We start from the raw sequence: 27,590 nt of genomic DNA, 5'->3' as shown, positions 1-27,590 counted from the left end.
TGGTTTTACTGTTTTTGACAAAATATAATTTTGTTTACGCTATAAGTGAACTGGGAAAGCTGAATAATGATGAAAACCTATGTATGACTGGAAAATGCCAGTTTAGGTGTTTAGCAAGTGCTTTAAATTAACTCCACGTTATATGGAAGGATCCCTAAAATTCATCTTTTAAAAATATTTACCTCTGGCGGCTCCTGGCTGGCTCATTCAGTTAAGTGCCTGCCTTCAGCTCAGGTCATGATCCAGTGGTCCTGGGTCTGAGCCCGTGCATTGGCCTCCCTGCTCAGCAGGAAGTCCGCTTTTCCCTCTCCCTCTGCCTGCCGCTCCCCCTGCTTCTGCGCATGCTCTCTTGCTCTCTCTCGGTCAAATAAAATGTTTAAAAGAATAAAAATTTACTTCTTGTTAAGCCTTTTGTTACCAATAGCTTTTTGAAATGTTTTAGAAAAATCCAATTAAATTTTTAAGATATTTACCAAATATGATACCTTCTTATTTCAAATGATATTCTGTATCTCATCTGCTGCTGGAATTTTCATGGTTTTACCGGAGGTATACATGGTATTCACACAACCATTTATAACTGGCAACAAATATGAAACACTACTAGTGGTAAGATGTATTCTGATTTCAGAGATTTTAAATAGGGGGTGGGGAAAAGCCTTATCTTAGAATGGATGAACAGCAGAGAGAGTTGGAAAGGTATGACCTAAGTAAAACTATTTAATTATTTTATACAAAAAGTTTAGAGATGGTCAGTTCAGCATTTGTGTAGCAACCCTTAAGTTCATGGTGTCTCTGGGATTCTTCTGGTCTTACCCTCATGGTTATAATATATGTTTAAATCAGTAATGGGATTTTATTGTTTATTTTTTGTGTGGTGGTTATTTTGGGTGGGGAAGGGAACAGAATGTGCTTTGTTTTTGTTAGGGTCTATCTTTCTTTGGGAAATAACAATAAAATTTACCTTTATTTCTCAGAGGTCAAAATAGGGTTATAGCCTCAATTTAACAAAGAGGAATGAGATTGCTATGACTGGCTTAGGTTAGTCATGATTCATCCTTTTGAGACTGGAAAAAGGCCTACCTTTTCTAAGATAAAAGGTTATCTGCCTTTTACACTATCTAAGAAGTAAGGGCAGTGACTGATTCCTAGGTAATGAGATGTGTACAACCTCAGTTTTTCTTAAGTGTGTGTATTTCTTGAGTAGGTTCTTTATGTCATTATTTTTTTTAATTATCACAACTTTTTTCTCCTTGTTTTAGTTTCATGTTTGTTTTTTAACAAAAATCATTGATTTTTAACATGTGCTTTTAGCTTTTATTTAAAATAAGAATTTTTCCTTTAATTTCTAAGCCTGCTTTGTAGACTTAGAATCTCTGCTCTTTGTCTTGAAAACCTTAACTTTCATCTAGCTTTATTTATAATGTGATAATATAAGAGTTATCAGTAGAGAATTCTCACTGATAAAATATGAAGTTCTATATAAAATTTCTAAGGTGTTCAATATTTTTCTAATTTTTTTAGGGAACCTAGAAAAGTTGTTCTTCATCGTGGCTCAACAGGCCTTGGTTTCAACATTGTAGGAGGTGAAGATGGAGAAGGAATATTTATTTCCTTTATTTTGGCTGGAGGACCTGCTGATCTTAGTGGAGAGCTCAGAAAAGGAGATCGTATTATATCGGTAGGATATGTTAATTAAAATAACATTTTTATTATTATAACTATGACCTACTATTAGAAGCTTTGTTTTTTACATCCTAAAGTTATGGAAGATATTTTGGTTATTTTCCTACCATTTTGCAGCTTAATTGTAGGATTACAGTGTTGTCTGAGAACATATTCTATAGGATAGATTTTCTTCTGGTATTTGACTTACCTGTAAGGGGGTCACTCTTTATAAATGTGCTTGAAGAAAGTTATGTATTCTCTATTTGTTAACTGCAAGGTTTTCTGTATGTTTACTAACCTTGTTATTTATGTAGTACAGATCTTCTTTATATCTGTTATATCTTCTATATATCTGTTGTCTGATCTATTATTAAAAGATATTTTTTAGGCTGTCTGAAGTGATGGTGGATTTAGCAGTTTGTCTTGCAGCAGTTGTTAATTTTTATATCTTTGAAACCTATGTTATTAGATGCATCTAAGTTTAGAATCATTATTCCTTCCTGGTGAGTTGAAATTTTTTTATCATTATGTGATAATCCTCTTTATAATAATGGTTTTTACCCTAGCAGCTATGTTGCCTGATATTAATATGGCTCTTTTGTCCTTGATATTGCCTTATCAAATTATCTTTATTTCACCCTCACTTGTAAATATAATTTAGTCTAAAGAGCTAGGTTGACAGCTATTGTCTGTCAGTACTTTGAAGATACTGTTTTATGCTCTCTGGTTCTTTTATGCTATTTACAAAAAAAGATCTGCACTTTGTTTGCAAGTGATTTGGTTTGGTTTTCTTTTTTTTTCCACTGACTACTTTTAAAGTCTCTTACTCTTTGGTGTACTACAATTTAACTAAAATGTGTTTATGGCTAGCATTTTATTTATTTGTTTGGGATTCATTGTGCTTCCTCGATCAGCGGAGTTCTGTCTTTAATCAATCCCGCAATCTTAGCCAGTATTTTTTCAAATTTTGCGTTTCCCACATTGTGTGGATTCTGTCCTTCTTCAGTTCCTATGAAAGGATATTATCTTTCTGTTCTGCATATCTTTTAACCCCCATTTCATACTTATCAACTCTCTCTCCTTGTACTTAACTTCAGTCATCCTGTTTTCTAGTTCATAAATTTTCTTCATCCACTCTTTAAGCCAAAACCAATTTTTAAATTTCAGAATATCCTTTGCTTTCTAGAAATTCTTTCTTGTTTTTTTCAGTCTATCTTGGTGGTTTTTGTGGATTCTTTGTTATTTACAGTTCCTAATATTCTTTTAGATTTTTCTTTTAAACCTATTTTATATTAAGTGCTATAAAAGTTCTGTTTTTTGAAGCTTACAGGTAACTAATACATGTGACCTATGATAAATTGTTTTATTCTAAATTTTGCACTGTGAGTTTATTTTCAGTAGTACTCAATAGAGTGATGGGAGAAAAAGAAAGAATAGATGGGGATGAGGGAAACCAGCCAAATACCTAACATGTAATGGCATCACTAAACTAGAAAAACTAATAAAAATTCTAGGAAGCCACAGACCAAGTCTTACACCTGTCAACCCTTTCCTGTTGGTCTTCATTGAGTGCTCAGATGCAATAAACCAAAGGTTGGGAACCAACAGAAGAGAATTGAGAAAAAATGATTCCTGAATCATACAAGGTACCTGTTCATAAAAATAGGGGACCTTGGGCAGAAGATCTGTGAAAACCAGCCCTAGGAACTCCGTACTTGAGGTATTAAGATGTAAGAGTTGGGTGGGGGGTGGCGGATAATAGAGTTCAGAAAAAGCCTTCTGAGACTCTGTGGACAGAGTGATACCTCCAAAGACACAGCAAGCCTGGGCCAGATCTTGAGAACAAAGAGAACTTACCAGCAACTCAGAACCTGGCAGTAGGTTTATAAAGCAGTTTCAAAAGCCAGCAGTTCAGCTATAAAACACTAAGTGATCCTGGTAATCTCTAGGATCTTGTGCTAGTACCCCATCTTATGTCCCTCACGGGAAAAGGTCTTAATCCTGCTCTCAAAACACATGAAACTGGACTTAATTAAAAACTGCAATAAAATGCAGTTGTAGTTCCCCCACTGTTGTGGCCCAACACAAGGGTTGTTCCCTATTCTGGGATTAAATAGTATTTGTTTCATCCTCTATAGTTACTTTATCTGAAATTGTCTACTTTACAATTAAAAATTACAAAACATGCAAAAAAAAAAACAACGACTAGTTGTCAGGACAGAAAGTAGTCAATAAAATTAAATCAAGAGAAGGCTCAAATGTTGAATTTATCAAACAGGGACTTGAAAATAAGTATGATAAAATCATGGTGATGATAATGATGATAAATACTAAAGAATATAGAGGTAAAAGTAGAAAATACGGATGAAAAGACTGGAGAATTTAGACAACGATATCAATACTACAAAAAAAGGATCACATGGAATGGCTAGAAATTTTTTTTAAAAAACTGTCACAAATGAAAATTTTATTTAAAAGACTTAATAGCACACTGGACTCAACAAAGGAAAGAATCTATGAACTTGAGCATAGGACAAAGTTTCCAAACTGAAACATAAGGGGCAGTGTGTGGAATTGGGGACGAAAAAGCAGACCAGAGCATCCAAGATCTATGAAAACAGTATCTGTAATGAAGAAGAGACAATCTGTGAAAACATAATGACAAGTTTCTAAAACTGACGAAAAATACCAACCTACAGGTCTGTGAAGCTCAGCAAATGGGACCTAGATACATCATAATTAAAGTATTAGACAGCTACACTAAAGAGCATGTGTTAAAATCAGTCTTAGAAACAACACATCTACATAGGAACAATAGAAATGACAACTGACTTCTCAATATTAATATCAAAAGGCAAAGCCAACTGAGGGATATCTTTAAAGTGCTGAAGGAAAAAACTATAAATCTAGAATCCTATATCCAGTGAAATTATTTATGAGAAATGAAGTTGAAATAAAGACATTTTCAAACGGACGATAGCTTAGAGAATATGTCCCTTGCAAACGTGCAAGAAATACTAGAAGAAATTGTTCTGATTAAGGAGAAATTATACCAGATGAAACCCTAGATCTGCAGAAGGAAATTAAGAACCACAGGAAGTGTACCTGGGTAGATATAAAAGGTTTTGGAAAAAAAAAAAAAAAGTACCTATTTTATAAGACTATTAGCCATTTAAAACAAAAATATTGCATGTATACTAGGGGGTTATGACATATAGAAGTAAAATACAAGGCATTAAAGCACAAATTGACAGGAAAAACGGAATTATACTAGTGTTTCTTATAGCTTGTGAAGTGATAAAAATTTATTTGAAAATGGACTGTGATATCTTATATTTACATGTCATTGTTTCTGGAAGAAGCCCTAAAAATACTCCCAAGAGCTATAGTTTTAAAAATTCAATACAGGAAATAAAGTGAAATATAAAAAAAAATCCATGCTTCTTACAAACAAAGGCAGAAAAGGGGAAAAAAGGGTAAGTGAAAAGCAATATGAAGATGTGAGATTGAAATCCAACTCTGTCGGTATCTACATTGTAGTTAACACTCTTAATTAAGATGCAGAAATTATCAGATTGGTTAAAAAAAAAAAACCAAGACCCAAATAATGTATCTTCACTAGAAATTCTCTTTAAATAGATGCATATGTTCTAAGTAATAGAGTAGAAGAAAGTATAAACTATACGAACAACACATGAAAGATGATGTGACATACTCCTTTGAGGCAAAATAGACTTCAACAAATATTATTGATAGATTTTTATAATGATGAAAAACATTATTTCATTGTGAAGACATAACAGTGTTCAGCATGCATGTGCCTAATAATTCTTTCAAAATACGTGAAGCAAAAATTACCAGAACTAAGGAAAGAAGTGGAAAAAATGTACAATCAGGTTGGGGATTTAAACACCTTCTTTCATAATTAGTGGAATAAGTAGACAAAGGAAAAAAGAAATTTGTGTCCTTATCACTCATTATCTACAAAATTTAATTTGAAATGGATGATAGAACTAAATTTCTAGGAGAAAACATAAAATCTTAGCGAACTTGAATTAGACTAAGATTTCTTAAATAGGACTACAGGGCTAAGTCAGTTCAGTGGTGAAAAGAAAGTATTTTTTTAACATTTATTTATTTTAGAGAAAGGGAAAGCAGAGCAACCTAGGTAGGTTAGGGAGGAGACAGTAGGGAGGAGAAAACAGATTGTCAAGCAGACCTCCCCCTGAGCACAGAGCCTGCCTGCCTCAGGGCTCAATCTCACAACCCCCAGGTCATGACCTGAGCCCAAATCAGGAGTCGGATGCCTAAATGAGCCACCCAAAAGCCCCCAAAAGAAAATCTTTTTACATAAATGATGCTGAAATGACTAAATATCTATATAGAAAAATATGAACTTCAACCCCATCTTAGTCCAGATGTAAACATTAATTCTACATGGATTTTAAATCTAAATGTAAAGCCCAAACCATAATCCTCCTAGAAGAAAACATAGGAGGATATCATTGCAACCCTGCGGTAGACAAACAAGTCTCTTGGACAAGATACATAAAATACTAACCATAAAAAGGGTGCATTAAAAAACCAAATTGGCAAGGAACACAGTAGGAAAAAATATTCTTACTGCCTATATCTGACAAAAGACTTGTGTCCAGAATACATAACCATCTCCCACAAATTAACAAAAAGATGAGGAATGCAGTTTTTTAAATGAGCAGAAGAATTAAACAGATACTTCACAAAACAAGATATATGAATGGCTTGTAAGTACATGGAAAGGTACTTAACATAAGGCATCAGGGCAGTGCAAAAAAAACCACAGTGAATGAAGAGGTTTGTCAGAATTTGGGTAGGAGTGATTTAACTTTTCTGTATCTTGATTGTGACAGTGTCTATACACAACATGTGCAGTTGTCAAAACTCTTTAACTGTAAACTAAAAAGATTAATATGCCTAAATAAAAGGAAATAGAGGTGATCTTTGAACAACATGGGGTTGAACTGCATGCATTCACTTATGTGCAGATTTTTTGATAAATACAGCCTAGTATGCTAAATGTATTTTCCTTTTAAGATTTATTTACTTATTATTAGAGAGAGAGAGTGCACGAGTGAGGCGAGGGGCAGAGGAAGAGGGAGACAATCAGACTTCCCACTGAGCTGGGACCCCAGTGCAATGCAGGGGTGAAATCAAGAGTTAGACACTTAACCAACTGAGCCAGGTGCCCCCCCCCCATGATTTTCTTAATATTTTCTCTATTGTAAGAATAAGGTATATAATATACAATTGGTAAGACTTTTAGTCAGCAGTAGGCTATTAGTTGAGATTTTGGAGAGTCAAAAGTTGTATGTGAATTTTTAACTGTGGAGGGCCAGCATATATTCCATATCCCACCCAGGTGAATGGCTTGAAAAAAAAAAAAAGATGACAAACATTGGTGAGGCTGTGGAACACTGGTAGCTCTCATTCATTTTTGTTGGGCATATTGTATAGTCACTACAAGAATTTTGGGGGAAGTTGTTGAGAAATTAAATATACAACTAACCTTATCACCCAAGACTTTACCCAAGAAATCATGTCTACAGAGAGAGTTAACAGAAATGTTCATAACAGCCTTATTAATAATAATTGAGATCTGGAAATGACTCAGGTGTCCATCAATAGCAAAATAGCTAAATAAATTGGAGTACATTTATACAATATAACGCTACTAACCAATAAAAAGTAACAAACTGGGGCGCCTGGATGGCTCAGTAGGTTAGGGCCTCTGCCTTCGGCTCGGGTCATGGTCCCGGGGTCCTGGGATTGAGCCCCAAATTGGGTTCTCTGCTCGGCGGGGAGCCTGCTTCCTCCTCTCTCTCTGCCTGCCTCTCTGCCTACTTGTGATCTCTCTCTGTCAAATAAATAAATTAAAAATCTTAAAAAAAAAAAAAAAGGGTAACAAACTACTGAAACAGAACATAGATGACACTAAAGAACATCACATTGAGTAAAAGAACCACAAAAACACAAACAGTAAGATTCCAGTTACATGATAATAGATAATAAAAGATAGATAATAGAAGACAATAATTTCTATTGAGAGAAGTCAGAGTGGTTGTCGGTAATCATACTGATTAAAAGAGGTACAGTGAGTTGGATGATGGAAAAGGTATATATCTTGTTAGTAGTTGTGGTTTCATGGGTATATACAGTTGTTGAAAATTCTTTAAACTCAACTTCAAATTTTTACATTGTTTGTAATTTTATACTGTAATTTAAATTTTTTAAATAAATTATAGTATATTAAGGACAAATTGGTGGAAAGGAATGAATTTGTTAAAAATAAATGTTAGATAAATTAGCTAGTTGTTTAGGGGAATAAAATTAGCTTAGAGCCTCACTTCACACTTTGTGTCAAAATAAATTTTCAGTTGGCTTAGAGATAGGTGCAAAAAATTCAAAGCAAAAATAGATTTTTTTTTAAATTGTCCATGTGGAACAACTTTATATGGGTCACTGACCTACTGCTGGAGTATGTTAGACTGACCAACACAAACTTGTTCACGTAGAAATTTCCCAGTTTCAGCACTTAAAACCCTATGTCTGGAAAGCCTTTAGTCTTGATTTTAAAACTGAAAATCCCAGACAGTCCAGGCCACTTGCTCACCCTAATGTGAGTGTAAGTTGCATATGGCTTTACATTAGGCCATATGCATCAGTAGCCTTAAAATTTTAATGCTTACTAAGCTTCTTTATGGAAGTAGCCTAAAAGCAGTAGGAAAAACCCCAGGAGGAAAACATGAAAAAAGATATTCAAAACTAAAATAAAAGCCTGTTAGGAACAAATTAATTTTAAGTACCTCATTAAACAAAATTTAGCTGTCTTCAGTCTTTATCTTGAATCAGAATCACTTCAAGGCCTTATTAAAAAAACAGATTTTTGGAGCACCTAGGTGGTTCAGTGAGTTAAGCCTCTGCCTTCGGCTCAGGTCATGATCTGATGGTCCTGGGATCAAGCCCCCCATCAGGCTCTCTGCTCAGCTGGGAGCCTGCTCCCCCTCCCCACCTCTCTGCCTACTTGTGATCCCTCTCTCTGTCAAATAAATAAAATCATTAAAACAAGAACAGACAAACAAAAAACAGATTCTTAGAACCCTTCCCTGAAGTTTTCAATTCAGTTTCAATATGACTTGGGTAGGATCTAAAATTCTATATTTCTAACAAGTTTTCATGAGATACTGATGTTGCTGCTCTGGGGACCAAATTTTGTGAACTGCTATTCTCAAGACCATCCCTCTTATTGATGTTCTTAATGATAACCCATATCACTAAGAAAAGTATGAATAAGTTATTTGGGAAAGCATGGAAATAAATCCTAGGTTTTATAAAATATTCTTTTTGATACATTTAATTTTGTTGAAGAAAGAAGCTTTTGAAATCAAGATTCATTACATATGTAGAACACTGTAGTTTTCAGTATGGTATAAGTTCAGTGTTCCCATTATTCTAGTTATGAGAAGTATGGTATAGAATACAATTTATATTTGCTAAAAATTTAGACTCATACTCTTAGAATCACAAGTGACCCAAAAGACTTCAATGAAAATTCTCTCTTCTGTAAAGAAAGTGAGAAAAGTGGCCAGAATTGTTAGGATGAAGTTGTTCAGAACTCTAGAATTTAACCAGAGGCTTTCAGCAATTCAGGAAGTTTATTCAAACAAACAAACAAAAAAACCCCTCAATCTTCATGAGAGTGAGCTTTTGGGGTTTTAACTGGCTTAATGTCTTAAGTTCCATCCTCTGCTCTCCAGGATCACATTAGCCTTGAGAAATAATCCACATTTATAGTGAAATCAGTAACCTCACAGCCACTAGAGAGCAAGATAGGAGTAGAACTTTCAGAACCTCTTTCCCAGAGAACTGTCATAATTTGACCTGTCTAGTCATTCTTTGAAAAGCCACTTGCAAGGCTCTCTCTTTTGACCTGAACCAGAGCTCCACCAATGCAAAAGCCTTTTTCCCTGGGGTACTTGTTGAAACAATTATAGGCACATTATGGCTGCCTGAGACATTGGATAATAGTTGAAGCAAACAGTAGGTTAATCAAAACCTTAAAAGGATAAACTGGGGAATGAGCTCTCCATTAAGGGCTTTGAAAAACTCTGACATATTCCTTGGAATCTAGGGAGACACATGTATGTTCTGGACACTGCATACTCAGGAAAGACCTGAAAAGGTCCTAAACTCTCACCTCTGACTGACCATGAGGCTCTGTGTGGACAAGAAGTGATAATTAAGGCAGAGTTATCAATTGCCTAGCTGTGTTTTGAAGGCATTACCCAAGAAGCACTCAGAGCCCTTCAGCAAAGAGTCCAATCATTAAAACAAAATCTCTTTCCAGTCATTAACTGATCACCAAGCTAACCAGGCAGTGACTTCATTGGCAAACACATCAAAAAATACAAATTTCATTGAAATTTTACCAAAACCAGGAAAGTCACCAAAAACAACTATCATAAGCAGCAACAATAACAAGCCCTGGGCAGGAGGACATATCTAATTTCTGGAGTTGCTACATTATATTATTTCAGGTGTCTAGTTTTCCACAACAAAATCATGAGACATGCAGAAAAACAAGAAAATAAGGCTCATACACAGGCGGGGGGGACACAATCAATAGAAATTGTCCCTAAGGAAGTAGAATATTGGATTTAGTAAACTAAGACATTAAATCAGGTATTTAAAATATGTTCAAAGAACTAAATAATGAAAGGAAAAATAAACTATCTCAGCAGGCAGAGAATACCAATAAAGAGGTTTCTATTATAAAAAAAAATAGAAATTCTGAAGTTGAAAAATACAGTAACTGAAAAGCAGAAGTGCTCTAGACAAACTCAACAACAGCTGTGAGCTAGCAGAAGAAAAAAACCCAGCAAACTTGAAGATACATCTCTTGAGATTATCTAGATGAAGAACAAGGGGAAAAAAGGAATGAAGAAAAATTAAGAGCCTTAAAGACTTGTGGGATATCATCAAGTGTATAGCATATACATAATGTATATAGTATATACATAATGAAGTCACAGAATGACAGGAGAGCTAGGAAGATTGAGTAAATAATGACTGAAAACTTGCAAAATGTAATGAAAATCATTCTACACTTCTGAGGAGCTTAGTGATGAACTCCAAGTAGAATAAACTTGAGATCCATACCATGCACACATATTGAATCTTGATAGTAGAAAGAAATGATTAATTACATGCAGGAGATTTTCAATAAGATTAACAGCTGATATCTATTAAAAAAACATGGAAGGCAGAAGACAGTAGGATGACATACTCAAAGTTCTGAAAGAAAAAAAAGTTATTTTCCGAGGATTCTATATCCAGGAACAAAACTATCCTTCAGAAACAACAAATCAAGACATTTCCAAGTAAACAGAAGCTGAGGAAGTTCATCTCTAGTAGATCTGTCCTGCAAGAAATACTAAAGGGAATCCTTCAGACTAAAATAAAAAGACAGTAAACAGTAACTTAAGTCCATATGAAGAAATAAAGAGTGTTGTTAAAGGTAACTACATTGATAAATGTAATACAGTATAAGTATATTTTTTGTTTGTGACTCCTTTTTTCCTGTCTGATTGAAAAGACAACTGAATAAAGCAATAATTTAAATGTGTGCTAATGGGCACACATTTTATAAACATGTGATTTATGTGACAATAGTATCACAAGGCGGGTAGAGGGCACAGAGTTACATAGGCCCAGAGTTTTATACAGCAATGAAATTAAGAAAGTAGAACTTGTGTTAATTATAATCCAGAGGAACCACTAAGATAAATAACTGAAAATATAGATAATAAACAAGGGCGTTAAAATGGTGCAGTAGAAATTATCTCTTTAACAAAAGAAGGTAGAAGTGTAGTAATGAACAGAAAAGATATCAGACATGAAGAAAACAAATAGCAAAATAGATGACAGAAATCTTAACTTTTTCAGTAACTACATTAAATGTAAATGAATTAAACATTCCAATTAAAAGACAGATATTGACCGGGTAGATTTAAAAAAACAGGATGGTGGGTAGGGGAGGCACCTGGGTGGCTCAGTTGAGTTGAGTTGAGTTGAGTTGAGTGTCTGACTCTTGGTTTTGGCTCAGGTTACAATCTAAGGGTCATGAGATCTAACCCTGTGTCAGGCTCTGCACTTACTGAGGAGTCTGCTTGAGATTCTCTTCCTCTGCCTCTACCCCTGCCCCCCCCGCGTGTGCATGTATGTGCTCTCCCTCACTGTCAAATCTTTAATAAAAACCAGGATCCAACTATATGCTGTGTATGACAGACACATTTTAGATTTAAAGACAGTGGTTTACTTTTCAACAAAGATTAAAAGGTTAGAAAAGATACACTATGCAGGCAGTAATCAGGAAACACCTGGAGTGACTATATTAATATCATACAAAGAAAACTAAGATAAAAATTGTTACTAAAGACAGAGTACATTTTATAATGTATATGTCCTATAGATTACATATGATATAGTATATATTGTATATATTATATCATTGTTGATGAATTTCTAGAAAGACAAACTGTTGAAACTGACTTAAAAAGAAATTGAAGGGCACCTGAGTGGCTCAGTGGGTTAAAGTCTCTGCCTTCAGCTCAGGTCCTGATCCCAGGGTCCTGGGATCCAGTCCCACGTCAGGCTGTCTGCTCAGCAGGGAGCCTGCTTCCCCTCCTCTCTCTCTGCCTACCTCTCTGCCTACTTGTGATCTCTATCTGTCAAATAAATAAAATCTTAAAAAAAAAATTGAAAATCTGTATAGGCCTATAACAATTAAGAAGACTGAATTGATAAAACATTTCACAAAGGCAAGAGCCCAGGACCAGATGGTTTCACTGGTACAGTCTACCAAACATTTAAAGAATTAACACCAGTCATTCACAAACTTCCCAAAAAAGGAAAAGGCAAAAAGAGCACTTCCCAATTCATTCTAGGAGGACAATATTGTTTTTATCAAACCAGAGAAAGACATAATAGAAGGAGAAAACAACAAACCAATATTTCTTACATCCTTATAGATGTAAAAATCCCCCCAAAAATTGCAAACTGGAAACAGAAGGATAAAAAAACATTATATACCGGCATAAAAAAAGGACTATACACCATAACCAAGTGGACTTTATCCAAGAAATGAATGGTTTATTCAGCATTAGAAAACTAATCAAAGTAAGCACTATATTAATAGAGAATAGACATAAATGACGCAGTCATCTCAATAGACACAGAAAAAGCACTTCTCGAAACCAGCACCATTACATCTTTCCCTCTAAGATCATAAACAAGACAAGGGTGTCTACTCTTGTCACTTGTATTCATCATCATACTGGAGTTTCTAAACAGGGCAGTTAAGCAAGAAAAAGAAATAAAAGCTTTCCAGATTTAAAACAATGAAGGAAAACTGTATTTGCAGATTCATGATCTCTTACATACAGACAGTCTTAGAAAATCCAGCAACCATACAGACAATCTTAGAAAATCCAGCAGCAACAACAAAAAAGCTATTAGAGTTAATAAACAAGTTCAGCGAGTTTGTACGACAGAAAATCACTCTACAAGAAATAGCTGTATTTCTGTATACCAACACTGAACTACCTGAAAATGAAATTAAGAATTTCTTTCCTGATTTGTTTTTCAGAGAATTAGAAATTAGTTTTACTTTATGCTCAAACTAGAACTATTTATACGTTGTGTTGAGTTTTTTTAATAGCCCAGCTAGAAATAATCTCCAATAAAAGCACATTACATTGTGTTACATTTCTTTAGATTGAAGTTTTTTTATCTTGATTTTTCATTCAAGAACTACTAGGTATTTACCTAAGGAATACAAAAATACTAATTCAAAGGGATACATATACCCCAATATTTATAACAATGTTGTCTACAGTAGCCAGATATGGAAACAACCCCAATGCCCATTGATTGATAAATGGATAAAGATGTGGTGTATTGTGTGTGTGTGTGTGTGTGTGTGTGTGTGTGTGTGTGTATTTACATGCACACAAATGGAATATTACCCATAAAAAAGAATGAACTCTTGCCATTTCAACAACACAGAACTAGAGAGTATTATGCTAAGCATAGTAAGTCATTCAGAGAAAAACAAATACCATATGAATTCACTAATATGTGGAATTTAAGAAACAAAACATGATCAGAGGGAAAAAGAGAGAGGCAAACACTAAAACACTCTTAACTATTGAGAACAAACTAAACTGATGGTTACCGGAGGGAGGTGGGTGGGAGATGGGTTAAATAGGTGATGAGGATTAAGGAGGGCAATTGTGATGAGTACTGGGTATCGTATAGAAGTATTGAACCATTAGATTGTACACCTGAAACTAACTTTACACTGTATGTTAACTAACAGGAATATAAATAAAACTTGTTTTATTTTGTTTTGTTTTGGGTTTTTTTTTTTTTTGACAATGCTTAATTGTTACAGATGACATCAATGGAGCAACTGGTGAAATTGAGTAAATTCTGTACATTAGTTAGGGGCACTGCACCGATTTTAATCTTTTTTTTTTTTTCCGGTGTTCCAGGATTCATTGTTTATGCACCACACCCAGTGCTCCATGCAATATGTGCCCTTCTTAATACCTACCACCAGGCTCACCTAACCCTCCACTCCCCTCCCCTCCAAAACCCTCAGTTTGTTTCTCAAAGTCCACAGTCTCTCATGGTTCATCTCCCCCTCCAATTTACCCCAATTCACTTTTGCTTTCCTTCCCCTAATGTCCTTGGTATTATTCCTTATGCTCCACAAGTAAGTGAAACCATATGCTAATTGACTCTCTCTGCTTGACTTATTTCACTTATCATAATCTCCTCCAGTCCCATCCATGTTGAAACAAAAGTTGGGTTTTCATTCTTTCTGATGGAGGTATAATACTTCATTGTATATATGGACCATATCTTCTTTATCCATTTGTCTGTTGAAGGGCATCTTGGCTTTTAAAGTGTGTTTGTTGTAACTTAGCTGCATAATGACATCCTTTATAAATATTATCAAGTATCAGGTCTTTACATGGCTAAAATGTTCTTTTATATAAATTTTAAAATCCCAAGAATTTCTAGGCTCATAGACATTTTTTCCAAAATTGGTATATGATCTTTCACAGGTTTGAGACAAAACACACTTGCATATAAAAATTGCTTGACAGTTGTTCTTTCCAAAAATATTTGTTCAATGTTTCAAGCATTACTGTAGTCTATTCACTGCTGATTTTCAGGGGGGAAAAACAACTTAAGTATTTAAAACTATTACCATTCAAATATAATGCTCACATGAATATCCATTTAAGTTTTGCTAATAGTGGAAAAGGTACAGTGTCTTAAGATAGTGTGTTTGCAGTATATACTAGGTATTGGCAGCCTTTAAGAAATAAGAATTGGGATGCCTGGGTGGCTCCGTGGGTTAAAGCCTCTGCCTTCGGCTCAGGTCATGATCCCAGAGTCTTAGGATGGAGCCCCGCATCGCATCGGGCTGTCTGCTCAGCGGGGAGCCTGCTTCCCTTCCTCTCTCTCTGCTGCCTCTCTGCCTACTTGTGATCTCTGTCAAGTAAATAAATAAAATCTGTAAAATAAAATAAATAAAGATTTTATTTATTTATTTGACAGAGATCACAAGTAGGCAGAGAGGCAGGCAGAGGGGTGGGGGCGGGGGGGGGGGGGGAAGCAGGCTCCCCACTGAGCAGAGAGCCTGATGCCGGGCTCCATCCCAGGACCCTGGGATTATGACCTGAGCCGAAGGCAGAGGCTTTAACCCACGGAGCCACCCAGGCACCCCATAAATAAAATCTTTTAAAAAAAGAAAAAGTTGCTTACTTTCAAGTGGAATTGATCACATCAATAATTATTTCATCCAAGGAAGGGCCCTGTTTTCAAAACACATTTTGTTCATTTGATAACATTTACTCTGTCTAAATGTCAGTCTTTGAAATCTGAGCTATTTTAGTACTTTTAAATACTTGCCTCCCTATTACTCCAAGAGAATGAAAGCTTAGTCAATATAAGTCAATTAGAGAAAGACAATTATCATATGATCTCTCTGATATGAGGAATTTGAGAGGCAGGACAGGGGACGTGGAGGGTAGGGAGGGAAAAAATGAAACAAGATGGGATTGGGAAGGAGACAAACCATAAGAGACTCTTAGTCTCCCAAAACAAACTGAGGATTGCTGGGGGTGGGTGTGGGTGGGATAGGATGGCTGAGTTATGGACATTGGGGAGGGTATGTGCTATGCTGAGTGCTGTGAAATGTGTAAGCCTGATGATTCATAGACCTGTAACCCTGGGGCAAATAATACATTATATGTTAATTTAAAAAAAAAAAAAAAAGGAAGCTTAGTTTGGGGAAAAGAATTGGAACTAAAACGAGTAATAGGAGGGAAAGTGTGGCAGAAGTTGAAAGGATGCTACATAAAAAATTAATGTCCCTCCCATTGCTTGAGTTGCTAGTGATAAAAGCTGTACAAAATATTTGTTGATATTTCAAGTTACCAAATTGAAGTATGTTTCCCAAGACATTGGTAGGCAACCTCCTGGGAAACCTGGAAGAAAATGTTTTGGTTTTGCTCACTTGATATTAAGCAAAATATTCCCAGTGGATAAAATTGCTTTCATTAAGAGTAATGAAAAGTAAATAAAAGTAATATTTTATTTTACTGTATGATATACTTTAATAAATTGGAACAAGAAAATGTTTTAGTGATAAAATTATTGCATGTAATTTTTTTCTGTGCCTACTCAAAGAACAGGCTATTATGGCTTCTAATCAATGTGAATAATTTCTTTCAAATTTAAGATTCAATTTGATTTACAGGTAAACAGTGTCGACCTCAGAACTGCCAGCCATGAGCAAGCAGCAGCCGCTTTGAAAAATGCTGGCCAGGCTGTCACGATTGTTGCACAATATCGGCCTGAAGGTAATAAATTTCTTGCTGTCTGTGTTTATTGTTTATTTCAGTTTTTAGAATTCTTCCTCTTAGTAATGTTTAACTTTCCAAGCTTAATGTTTTTGTTTTGATCTCTTTTATTAATCTAGTATTTGTTTGGTCTGAACCTACTTCACAATCCAGGTCAAAATGTGTTCAGTAGGATGTAGAAATTTGTTTGAGTATTTCACTGTTACTTGGATTAATTTTTGAGTGTTTATTTTTTAAAATCTATCCTCTAACCAAACACATACATTGTGTTTGTAGGATTGTATAAAAACCATGTACAATGATAGTAGCATTGCCAAAGAAAGGTAGGTCATCCCAATTTTTTCCTACTTTTGAATTAGATTGTATGTTAATATCAAGATTTAAGATACATTCATAATAGTCTTTATTGCTGTTTAAAATAAAGAGGAAAAAAATAACAAATTTGGTATGTAATGTGTTTCTAAATAGTCAAGTATCATGGACACGACCTGACTGAGTTCCTAGGGGAAGAAGGTGGTAATGGAAAATTTAAGGTCATGCCATATTTAAGCATATGTAAAACTCTACTGGTGTACATCAACATAACCACTTCTCCAATAACACCTCAGTGGAATTTAAAAAGCTTAAACACCCAGAAGAATACATAACATCCTGGCTAGTGTTCATAAACAACAAGATGAAAAAGTAAAGAATGATGTGCTAAATGAGTCAGTGAAACAATTTCTAATTTAGTAACTGTTAAATTTATTATTTTTTTCTTAGTTTCAAAGTTATTTTTGCAACAAAACCTAATAAATTTTTTTAGCTAATCAAAGTAGCATGTAGGGCTTTCGTTGCTATTTCATAATATGTACAGTTGGGTTTGTTTTTTTTTTTAAGACTTTATTTATTTGAGAGAGAGAGCATGAGAGGGGAGAAGGTCAGAGGGAGAAGCAGACTCCCTGCCGAGCAGGCAGCCTGATATGGGACTCAATCTTGGACTCCAGGATCATGACTTGAGCCAAAGGCAGTTGCTTAACCAACTGAGCCACCCAGGTGCCCCTAGTAATATGAACAGTTATAAACCTCAGCACTTTAGGTCCATTAACTGAACAGAGGTAAATCTGCTTATGTAATAGATAAATTCCAAATAAATTTACATTAACCAAACAAATAGAGACTAATATATGAAATCAGAATGCCAGTTTGTTAATTCAGTGAGAAACAAAACCTCCAGTGGGGCACACATACTATTATCTTCTAGCCAACACATTCTCGCCCCCATAGGTATGCTATGTGGAAGCCAAGTTATCAATATTTACTGAGATACTGGCTTCTTAGTATTATAGAAGGGTTCCATTTATATACATGTATAAGGAATATAGACTATTTAGGTATGATTAAAGGTAAGTCGGCAGACCTCTCCCAGAAAAAAAACACAAAAGCAACAAGGAAAATAAAACATACATGCACTTCTACCAACAGAACTCCACCTCACATTAAGCAAAACTAAGATGACAGATATAAGACCTGGACAACAAAACATAGGCAAAGACTTACTTATACAGCTTTGAGGTCTGGTAGAAGCCACACAGAGAGAGGGAAGAGTTAAAAACATGGAATGCTGAGAATTCTCAGTGGTGGCAGAACTTAGAATATGACAGAAAATAACTCTTTCTAAAGGTGAGGAGCTTCTTTTCTGAGGTATAAAAACAGGAATTGGAGTGAACATGCTAAAACAGAAGCCCTCCTTGATGTGGTTTGGTTTAAAGAAGTAGAGTGGTTGTATTTGGGTGAAGGAATCTCTCTTGATAGCATCACATGAAGTAATGATTGACAGTCCTTTGGTTTCAAAGGCCATGAAGATAGTATGCTTCCATCCCTCCTGCACCCCTTAACTTTCTGATTCAGCCAAATAGCTTGTCCAGCAAAATCCAACTCATTTGGTAATAAGTGGCAATAATAAGTTAAAAAGTAACTGTTCTGACATTCATACAAAGATAAGAAGAAGAAGTGGAAACAAATAACAAAGCTTAACAACAGATAAAAGTTAGTCACAAGCCCACAGACACAAACATTGGCATAGATGAGATGAAAATTTGATCTTCATATTTTCGGCAACTAATACATTCAATTCTTTGAAAGAAGATCACTAAATAGAAGTGTAAGGACTGTACAGAAAAAATGGCTTCACAACCAAGAGATTGATTTTGAAATAGCAGAACCCAGGAAAGAAAAAGCAATTTCTTAAATTGAACACAAAGACAAAAGAGATACTGCAGAAAAAATCAAAAAGGACATAGAGGATAGAAGAGGAAACATAAAATGAAACAAATGAGAATTTTAAAACAGAAAATATTAGCAATGAAAGACAGGCAAGTATGTATATGCAGTATGTACAATTAGACTTTCTAAAAAAATTTTTTAAGAGAATAAATGTTTGAAATTATACATTGAAGCAGAGTTTACTGAATTAAAAAGAAGTGACTCTTTCTCTTGAAAAGACATAACATGATAGGAAATTGACTCAGAATCATCAAAATTCAGACATACTCTAGTTAATGTTTGCCAGGAAAGAATCTTCTGAAACCCAGGTAAAAATACTGGTTATATTTAATAAGGAGTTAAAAATTGGTGATAGGAAGAACAACTACTCTAATGCTTGGTAAGCATAGACCAGAACAGGGATAGTTAACTTTTTACCATTTTTTATATTTAGCAGCTTTTAACTAAGCCTCATTTACATCTATAAGCACTAGACATACTTGTCACTGATGGTTGAAAAAGGTAGGCTACTGTTTTCCTACGATAGTTATTGAATGGGCCCAAGAATCTTCCTTTCAGATTGTCTCTTTCTGTGCCTATACTGTTTTTATTTTCTTTTGTTCTTTTTTGAGATTTCTGTACTTCATAAGAACCTTTCTGATTGATACTTTTTCTTTAGTTGTATTCAAAATTTAAACTGTTCTCTTAAGGGAGCCATTTTTTTATCAAGGAGAATTTGCGTTCTACTTTGATTATTCAGATTGCTACTGTTTACTAGTTTCTGTTTCCAGGTTAGACCCTTATGTAGATTACTTTTACAGATATATTTTTTTCTAAACATCTCATGAGCACCAGACTTACTATTTATCTTACTTGATGTTGCCAACTGTGTTTCCCCATAGTGTTTGCAGTTGTGCATTCCTGAAACAGTTATTTTACCATTTCAGTACATGGCATCTCCATTGATTCTTAAGCTAGAAGCTGCAGAGCCCCTTTCTCAGTCTCTTTGTCACCAGATACTTCCCTAACCAAAACCACCATCATCTCTTACCTATTCTAATAGCCTCAAACAAGTCTTATTTTGTTCTTGATTTTCTCCAATTCATTCTCTGTTCATCAAGCAAAATGATCTTTTTAAATACAAAGATTGCATTGTGTTATTTCTCATTTAAAACATTTTTCATTAACCTGTGAATAAAATCTAAACCCTTTAATAGGACCTGGAAGAAAGGCCTTGTGTGATTGAGCACAGCACAATACACATGATCACTGCATGCCCTCCTCCTTTCCTTTGCTCCTTTTTTTTTTTTTAATTAACATATAATGTATTATTTGCCCCAGGGGGTTCAGGTCTGTGAATCATCGGCTTACACATTTCACAGAACTCAGCATAGCACATACCCTCCCCAATGTCCATAACCCAGCCACCCTATCCCTACCCCACCCCCAAGCAACCCTCAGTTTGTTTCGGGAGATTAAGAGTCTCTTATGGTTTGTCTCCCTCCCTATCCTATCTTATCCTTTGATCCTTAAGCTCTAACTGTACAGGTCTTCTTTCAGACCTTTTTATTGCATCATATACTATCCTCATTCTCTGATCATTCTATACTATCTTAGAGTGTTCTTTTTCCCTCTTTACATTGCTGGCTCTTTCTCATGATTCCATTTCTGAGAGCACTGTGATATTTTTTCTTTACAACATTTAACACAGTTTATAATTAGACGTTTATTTAGGTGCCTGTTTGTATATTATTTATTTAAACCTTGCGTTAGAGCCTTACGAAAAACATAGAGATGATGAGATAAACTCAGATAACAAAGCTAATAATATATCTAGGATTCAGTCCCTAATCTGTTACCTTCAAGATTTTAATGAGTGGGAATATTTTAATGAGTGCTTAGTCTGGCATTGTTGATGTTTACTGTATTCTTTTACATTAGCTATGGTACTGTTGCCTAATAAAAACATGATAAGTACCAATAGAGCACAGAAGACAGCCTTTGCCTTAGGAATTCAAAGAAAGTACCTCATGTTGCCTGGCATGAGAAAAGATACCATAGAGTAGAATTGGGGCTTAGGCAACCTAAAGAATGGATAGGATTCAGATGGGCAGAGAGAAGAAATGACATCATAGGTTAAAAAAAGAAAGAAAAAAGGCCAAAAATAGAAGAGTTAAAATTTAAAAGCATGTTTTGGGTACTTTGAAAACACTGTCCTCCTTGCTGTATTGCTTACATTGTTTATTTACAAGGCAGTTATGCTATAGCTTTATGTTTCATTTTAATGTAAGTAATGTATTTTTAACAAATGTATTTTTATGATACAGCATTTTTTTAAAAAATGTATATTCTGTATCATCAGTGTATAACTGCTGTGAGGGCCAAGGATGTAAGTTGAAGGCTGATTTTCTTTCTCAGTGAGAGAAAGAATATACTTTTATACTATAAGAATTACAAAAGGAGTCACCTGACACTCTGTCTCTGCAGTTAGTATCTTCACTTTACTAATGATGAATCCCTTGGGATTCTGCTTCATTGACAATCTGACAGACATGTGTTCATACAGACAAAGAACAAAGAGGTAAGCTTTTGATAGGAGTAAGTTTTTGTCTTTCAGGATCTATAGCTCTAATCAAACATGGGCACTGGAATTACTGTGCTAGTTTTTTTACTCCATGTTCAGAAGTTACGAAATTTTGACAGTTTCTGATCTATGTAGTTCAAGATCTTCCTGTGGATTAGATAATAGAATACAATAGAAAAATTGTGTGCTGGATATGGTACTAACCATGTTACATTTATTAACTCTTTTAATTCTCATAAAACCTGTAAGGTAGGCACTATTATCTCCATTTTACATTACAGGTGAGTAAACAAAGGCACAAAAAGTTTTAAGTAATTTGCCAGTTACACAGCTAATTAAGTGGTTAAGATTTCTTCTAGCCTCTTTGTAGAGGAGGAAAAACTTTCTCTCTAACCTTTCGGTTTCAGTTGCTAGGGCTTGCAACTGAAACGGACAAAAGACCAATTCACATGAGGGAAGCGTTTATTTTATATGCCTGTGAGGAGCCAGCAAAAGAAGTAGGGCTTATTAATTGCTTATATACCTAACTTAGTATGGAAAAAAGAATTGAGAGAAAAACCTATGGGAAAAACAAATAGGTTTCTTTAGGAAGAACATGGGTTTTTAGGAGAAAGTTTGTAATAATGTGTCTATATAAATAAGAGTAGCCTTTCCTTCTCAAGTCCCCCAGGAGAGGGGATTTATGATAGCCATATTTATTTTGGTCAGATAATGGAAGCTCTGCAAAGGCTTTTTTTTCTGCATTTGTTGAATCTCCAGTGTCTTCAGTTTAAAATAATATTTATGACAACTCTGGGGTCCAAGTGGGTCCCCACATCCTGAAACGCCCTAAACTCAGATAGTTAACTCCTTGTTCCTCAGGTACAGTATGTCAGCTTTCAGACCCTAAATCTAAATTTTTGGTTCAAAAATATTGATTATATCACAGTGATATTATAAAAGAAAAAGAATTAAACTTAACGTGAAACTTACATTCTCTTTCCCATTGGTTGTGTGAAATTTTGAACTGTTTTTTTCCAGGAGGAAAAAAAATTCCTTGAAGTTGATATTATTCCTAATTTTTAAGTGACTAAACTAGAATCGAGAAAAGTGAGAGTTTGATCAGAGCCACTTAATTTGTCTGAATTCCAAAGCTTTAATTTAAATCTCACCTGCAGAGGTAGAGTTTTAACCCCCATCTCCTCATTTTACTTGCATTATTTCTTCCTGGTGACAACCAAAGAGAGGAGAAATACAGACTAAATGGAGGGGTTAGATTGGACCAGTGGCACTTCTTTGTAAGCAAGCATTTGTCATCTCTTATACTGATTTTCTCTGGCTGGTTCCTAATTAAATTTTGTTTTAGTCTCTTACTTTCCTTTCTGTGTCTTTCTACCCGTAGCTACTACCTAACCAGCCTGCCTTCATTTTCTCCTTTACCAGTTGTATCTATTCTCTGAGAGCTCTTGCTCTCAGATGTTAAGTTCAGCATTTAATGTATTTCATTATAGAGTATAAATGAGTTTTTTTTTCCACAGTTGGGATTGCAAATTTAAAGAGATTGGGGGAGATACAATTTATCCTCACTCTCGTCCCCTAATTTCTTTATCTTTTCACTTCTAGCAGAGTCAAAACAAAGAAGTTGAAAAGGGGAATAAAATGCAATAAATAAGCCGTTAAACATTTCTCTCCTCTTAGAAGCATACACATTATTTAACTTGTGGCCAGAAGTTCAGAGACTCCCTGAATGTGTTTCATGACAAGTTTGAAACTTTCTGAAGTACGCAATGGAGAAAACTTTCTGTATAACATTTCTGTTTTCTCCCAGTGCAGCTTTCCTGGAATGAGTTGTGATACGATTTCTAGGGGAGGGATATAAATAACTTAAGTGAAAAAAGAAATTAAACTCTCCCCCCAAAAGAAAATCTAAGAAAATGGTATACAGGATGGGTATACAGTGGAAACTGATAGAGCTAAAAGTATGAATTGATTGGACAGGAAAGTGAGGAATCTTAGCTACATAAATGAAATGGAAGGTTTAAAGGAAAAGTAAATTTGAGGAAAGTGTTGGAGTATGTTCTGAACAGACAGATGGTTAGGAGGAATTTTAAATATTAAGTAAAGACTATAAATATGAAAATCTGAATAAATACAGTGAGGCACAAGTTTGAAAAATTAGTAGGAATTGACTTAGCTCTCTAGTATCTTTAAAATTTGAAGAGACTTTAATTGCTACTTGTAGTAATTTAGGAAAGAGTATTCTTCTTTACTATAAAAAGTAATGTGATAAAAATATGTTCTTTTTACAGAAGGATTTTAAATTTCTGAAATGTAGAATTTTTAAGTCACTAAGGCTTTCCTTCATTCAACTGGCAGATTTACTGCAAACCACTAATAATGCTAAAGGCATCACAGAGCTGTTAAGGCAGTAAGGAAGCACAGACATCACTTTTGTATCAGAGCTGTGATATAATGGCTTATAAGAGCCAAATTGTCGAATTTTCCAGAATTTTGTGAAGTAGTTGTTAAATAGTCATTATTAAAATTGTCAGGGCGCCCGGGTAGCTCAGTGGGTTAAGCCCCTGCCTTCAGCTCAGGTCATGATCTCAGGGTCCTGGGATCGAGCCTCACATTGGGCTCTCTGCTCAACAGGGAGCCTGCTTCCTCCTCTCTCTCTGCCTGTCTCTATGCCTACTTGTGATCTCTCTCTCTCCCTACTGAATAAATAAATAAAATCTTAAAAAAAACAAAAATTGTGGGGGATCTGGCAGGCTCAGTCAGGTGAGCCCATGACTTGATCTTGGGATTATAAGTTCAAGTCCCACATTGGGTGCAGTGATTACTTAAAAAATCTTTAAATGAGTGAATGAATAAGTAAATGTACAAATACGATATTTAAAAGATTAAAATATTTTTAAAAAGCAATAAATATTGAAAACTCATCACTTCCTAATAATTTTCTGGTACAACCACTGAAATAATGGATTGATAGAGCAATGGGACACATGGAAAATTAAAAATAAGATAGTAGATTAAAAGTTAATCGCCCAGAAGTACCCCCTCCCCATTAATAGAAAAAAAAAGCTGGATAGCAAAACCAAGATTTATTTAAAAGATCCTTAACAAAACTAGATGAAAAGATATCCCAGGAATCCCAAAATACAAGCAAGTATAAACAAGTTATCAACAGCTATGAGATCCTATAATACCAGCATCTGTACAAAGAAAAGCAACGTAAGAAGCCCAAAAGCCAATCAGTACTCACTAGAAAATGCAGTGCCCAATTTGAGAACAGTACCTACAACTGTAAGGGGTTTTGCACAATCTACATTTTAAGTGTAGGGAATCTACAGGTATAAGGGAGATGTGCCCTCTGACACATTTAAACAATGATAGCTCCGTTTTCGGTTTGAAGCCCCACACCAAGAGAAAACTGAGAATAAAATCCAAACTGAGCAGGATAGGGATAGTAGGGCCAAAGGAAATAGAAGGTACGGACAAGTAGGGGGAAAGTACAGCACCAGGAAGCCTTGCAGTGTATGAGATATCATATCTTTGAACATTTGTCAGAAACAACAAAAGAGGGAGCTCCAGAGCTGTGAAGATAGAAAAGCTAGCCTAACCCAAATAGTCTTATCTAAAAGTGCAGGAAAACTGGGGAGCCTGGGTGGTTCAGTCAGTTAAGCATATGCCTTCAGCTCAGGTCATGATCTCAGGGTCTTGGTATCAAGCCCCAGGTTGGGCTCCCTGCTCAGCGGGGAGTCCACTTTCCCTCTCCCAACCCCTCCATTTGTGGATGTGCTGGCTTACTTGCTCTCTCTTTCTCAAATAAAGTCTTTAAAAATAAAAATTAAAAGTTCAGGAAAACTAATTCGATATAAAAATGAATAACAGAGGGGCTCCTGGGTGGCTCGATGGGTTAAAGCCTCTGCCTTCTGCTTAGGTTGTGATCCCAGGGTCCTGGGATTGAGCCCCATATCAGGCTCTCTGGTCAGCAGGGAGCCCGCTTCCCTCTCTTTCTGCCTGCTTCTCTGCCTACTTGTGATCTCTGTCTGTCAAATAAATAAATAAAATCTTAACAGAAAAGGATCAGTATTGAGTCCAATGGAAAACTGTTTGAAAAAATGAAAATAAGGATCAGAATAACATCTCCACAATGAAAGTACACCAGAAAAACATGTCCATGAAATAAATGAAAAGTATAACCTTAATATTTCAAAACAAGTTAAAAATAATTATGGAGTATATGAAAGAACAACATAAGTGAGTTGGTAAAACATAAAATTTTATGTAAAGATATGTAAAGAAAAAAATGCATTTTAAAAAATTAAGTTTAACCGAGCAAAGGGAGGAGGTAGCACATGGGACTGGTTAGAGTTTAGTCAAGGAAGTGGATGGTAGTAGAGACAGAAGACTCCTTACCTACAGAGAGACTGATCCAATGAATCCATATATGCTAAAAGTAATATTATTTATAATTTTCATTTTTAGAGAAGGGGTAAATATGGAAAGGGAAAAATCTAAAATAAAAACCTGTAAGATTAGAATTAGAAAAATTGGTATAAACATAAGGTTTTCAATTTATATAAACAAATATAAATATGTGTCTATTTAACATATATAATGTGTGTGTGTGTGTGCATGCATGCACATAATTCTCTAGCTCTGTCCACTAAGAGAGCCTGGGCCCAATAGCAGTGTGTACACCTAACACTGGGATCTTGGCTTCTAAATACTCTTCCCTGCCAAAATTACCAAGGCTCTTGGATTAATGGCCAGTTCCTGGGGTGGGGCAAGGAAAATACCAGGTTATTCTGTAATACTCTGTTCCAGAAAGCAAGTAAATGCTGAAGGAGTGATGGTCACGTGTCAAAAGGACAGAATATCCAGTCTGAAAGGGTTTCCACTGGCTAAATTGAACAAAAATTTGAGGTTATACTGCACTGAGTAAATTCAGAAATCCTGAGTCTTTACTAATAAAAATAATTGTATTAGTTGGAAGTTTGATGAGAAGGGAGAAGTGTTATGATTTCAGTAGCTTACTGTTTGCAAAGGGAAGAAGTAATTTCACAGTAGAGAAACCTGGCAGTTACAAACTTCATCAAGTGCTGAACGTTAATAACATTAGTAATGAAAAATCAAAATTTTAAAACTACCTGCCCAGGGTGCGATGGAGAGAACATCGTATCTCTTCCTTGATATTCCTGCCAAATTTGCATAACCAGAATCTAATCACCTGGAAACATCAGACAAACCTAAAGTGAGTGACAGTCAACAAAATAACTGGCCTGTTATCTTCAACAGTATCAAGATTACAAAGTCAGAGGAAGACTGAGGAACTGTTGTGACTGAAGGAAACTAAAAAGATCTGACAACTAAATGCATATATGCTCAGATATGACAACTCATGATTTCAAACTAGATCCTTTTCTATACCGGGCATTATTACGGAAACTTCAGAGAGGTGTGAGCATTACATAGTAGTAATGTATTAATGTCACTTTTTTATTTTCATGGCTTTGTTGTTGTATAAGAAAATATTGTTATTTATAGGAAATATATACTGTTCAAGGGCGAAGAGACATTAGGGTGGCAAGTTATTCTTAAATGGCTCAGGAAAAACACTGTCTGATTACTTCAGTCTTTAGAAAATATATTAATAAAAAACCAGTAAAAATAGATTTGAGAATGACGGAATAGACAAAGAATATTCAGCATACATGTGGGAGTTTCATAGGGAAAAAAAAAACAATGCATATAGAATGTATAAAGAAGAAAACTCTCCTAAAATTGAAAAAAAAAAAATCAAACTACATATCAAAACATTCTGTTTACCTAAGGTGATAACCAGCACTGGGAAATATTCTCATAAAATTAGTGGGATTAAAAGAAAACTGCATACACATACCCTACCCTCCAACCCCCCAGAAGCCCCTTAGCCTCTCTGCTTTTCCTTCTCTCCCAGCTCAATTCCCCTGGGATTCATCCCCTCCCAGGACCAGTCTGTCCTGTTCCATGTGTTCAGGATGACATTGAAACTAAAAACAAATTGAGAGAGAACAAACCAAAAGTTGTATGGCAGTTTTTACTTTCTGCCACTCATTTTTAACTTCACAAATAAATGATAACAAAAATCTCAA

At 35.2% G+C, this 27,590-nt stretch overlaps 1 protein-coding gene across 17 annotated transcripts in view; it reads left to right on the top strand.

Moving 5' to 3' along the window:
* Positions 1-27,590, top strand: part of DLG1 (discs large MAGUK scaffold protein 1) — a 257,847-nt gene that overhangs the window by 180,715 nt on the left and 49,542 nt on the right. For all 17 annotated transcript variants that reach the window (XM_046001681.1, XM_046001679.1, XM_046001684.1 and 14 more), the window contains 2 exons: positions 1,525-1,681; positions 16,541-16,643. In XM_046001681.1, the coding sequence (XP_045857637.1) occupies positions 1,525-1,681; positions 16,541-16,643 (260 nt within the window). The remainder of the gene's footprint in view (positions 1-1,524; positions 1,682-16,540; positions 16,644-27,590) is intronic.

Source organism: Meles meles, chromosome 4 (assembly GCF_922984935.1).
Source record: "Meles meles chromosome 4, mMelMel3.1 paternal haplotype, whole genome shotgun sequence".
Lineage (NCBI taxonomy): Eukaryota > Metazoa > Chordata > Mammalia > Carnivora > Mustelidae > Meles > Meles meles.
This window is presented reverse-complemented; position numbering and strand designations above follow the sequence as displayed.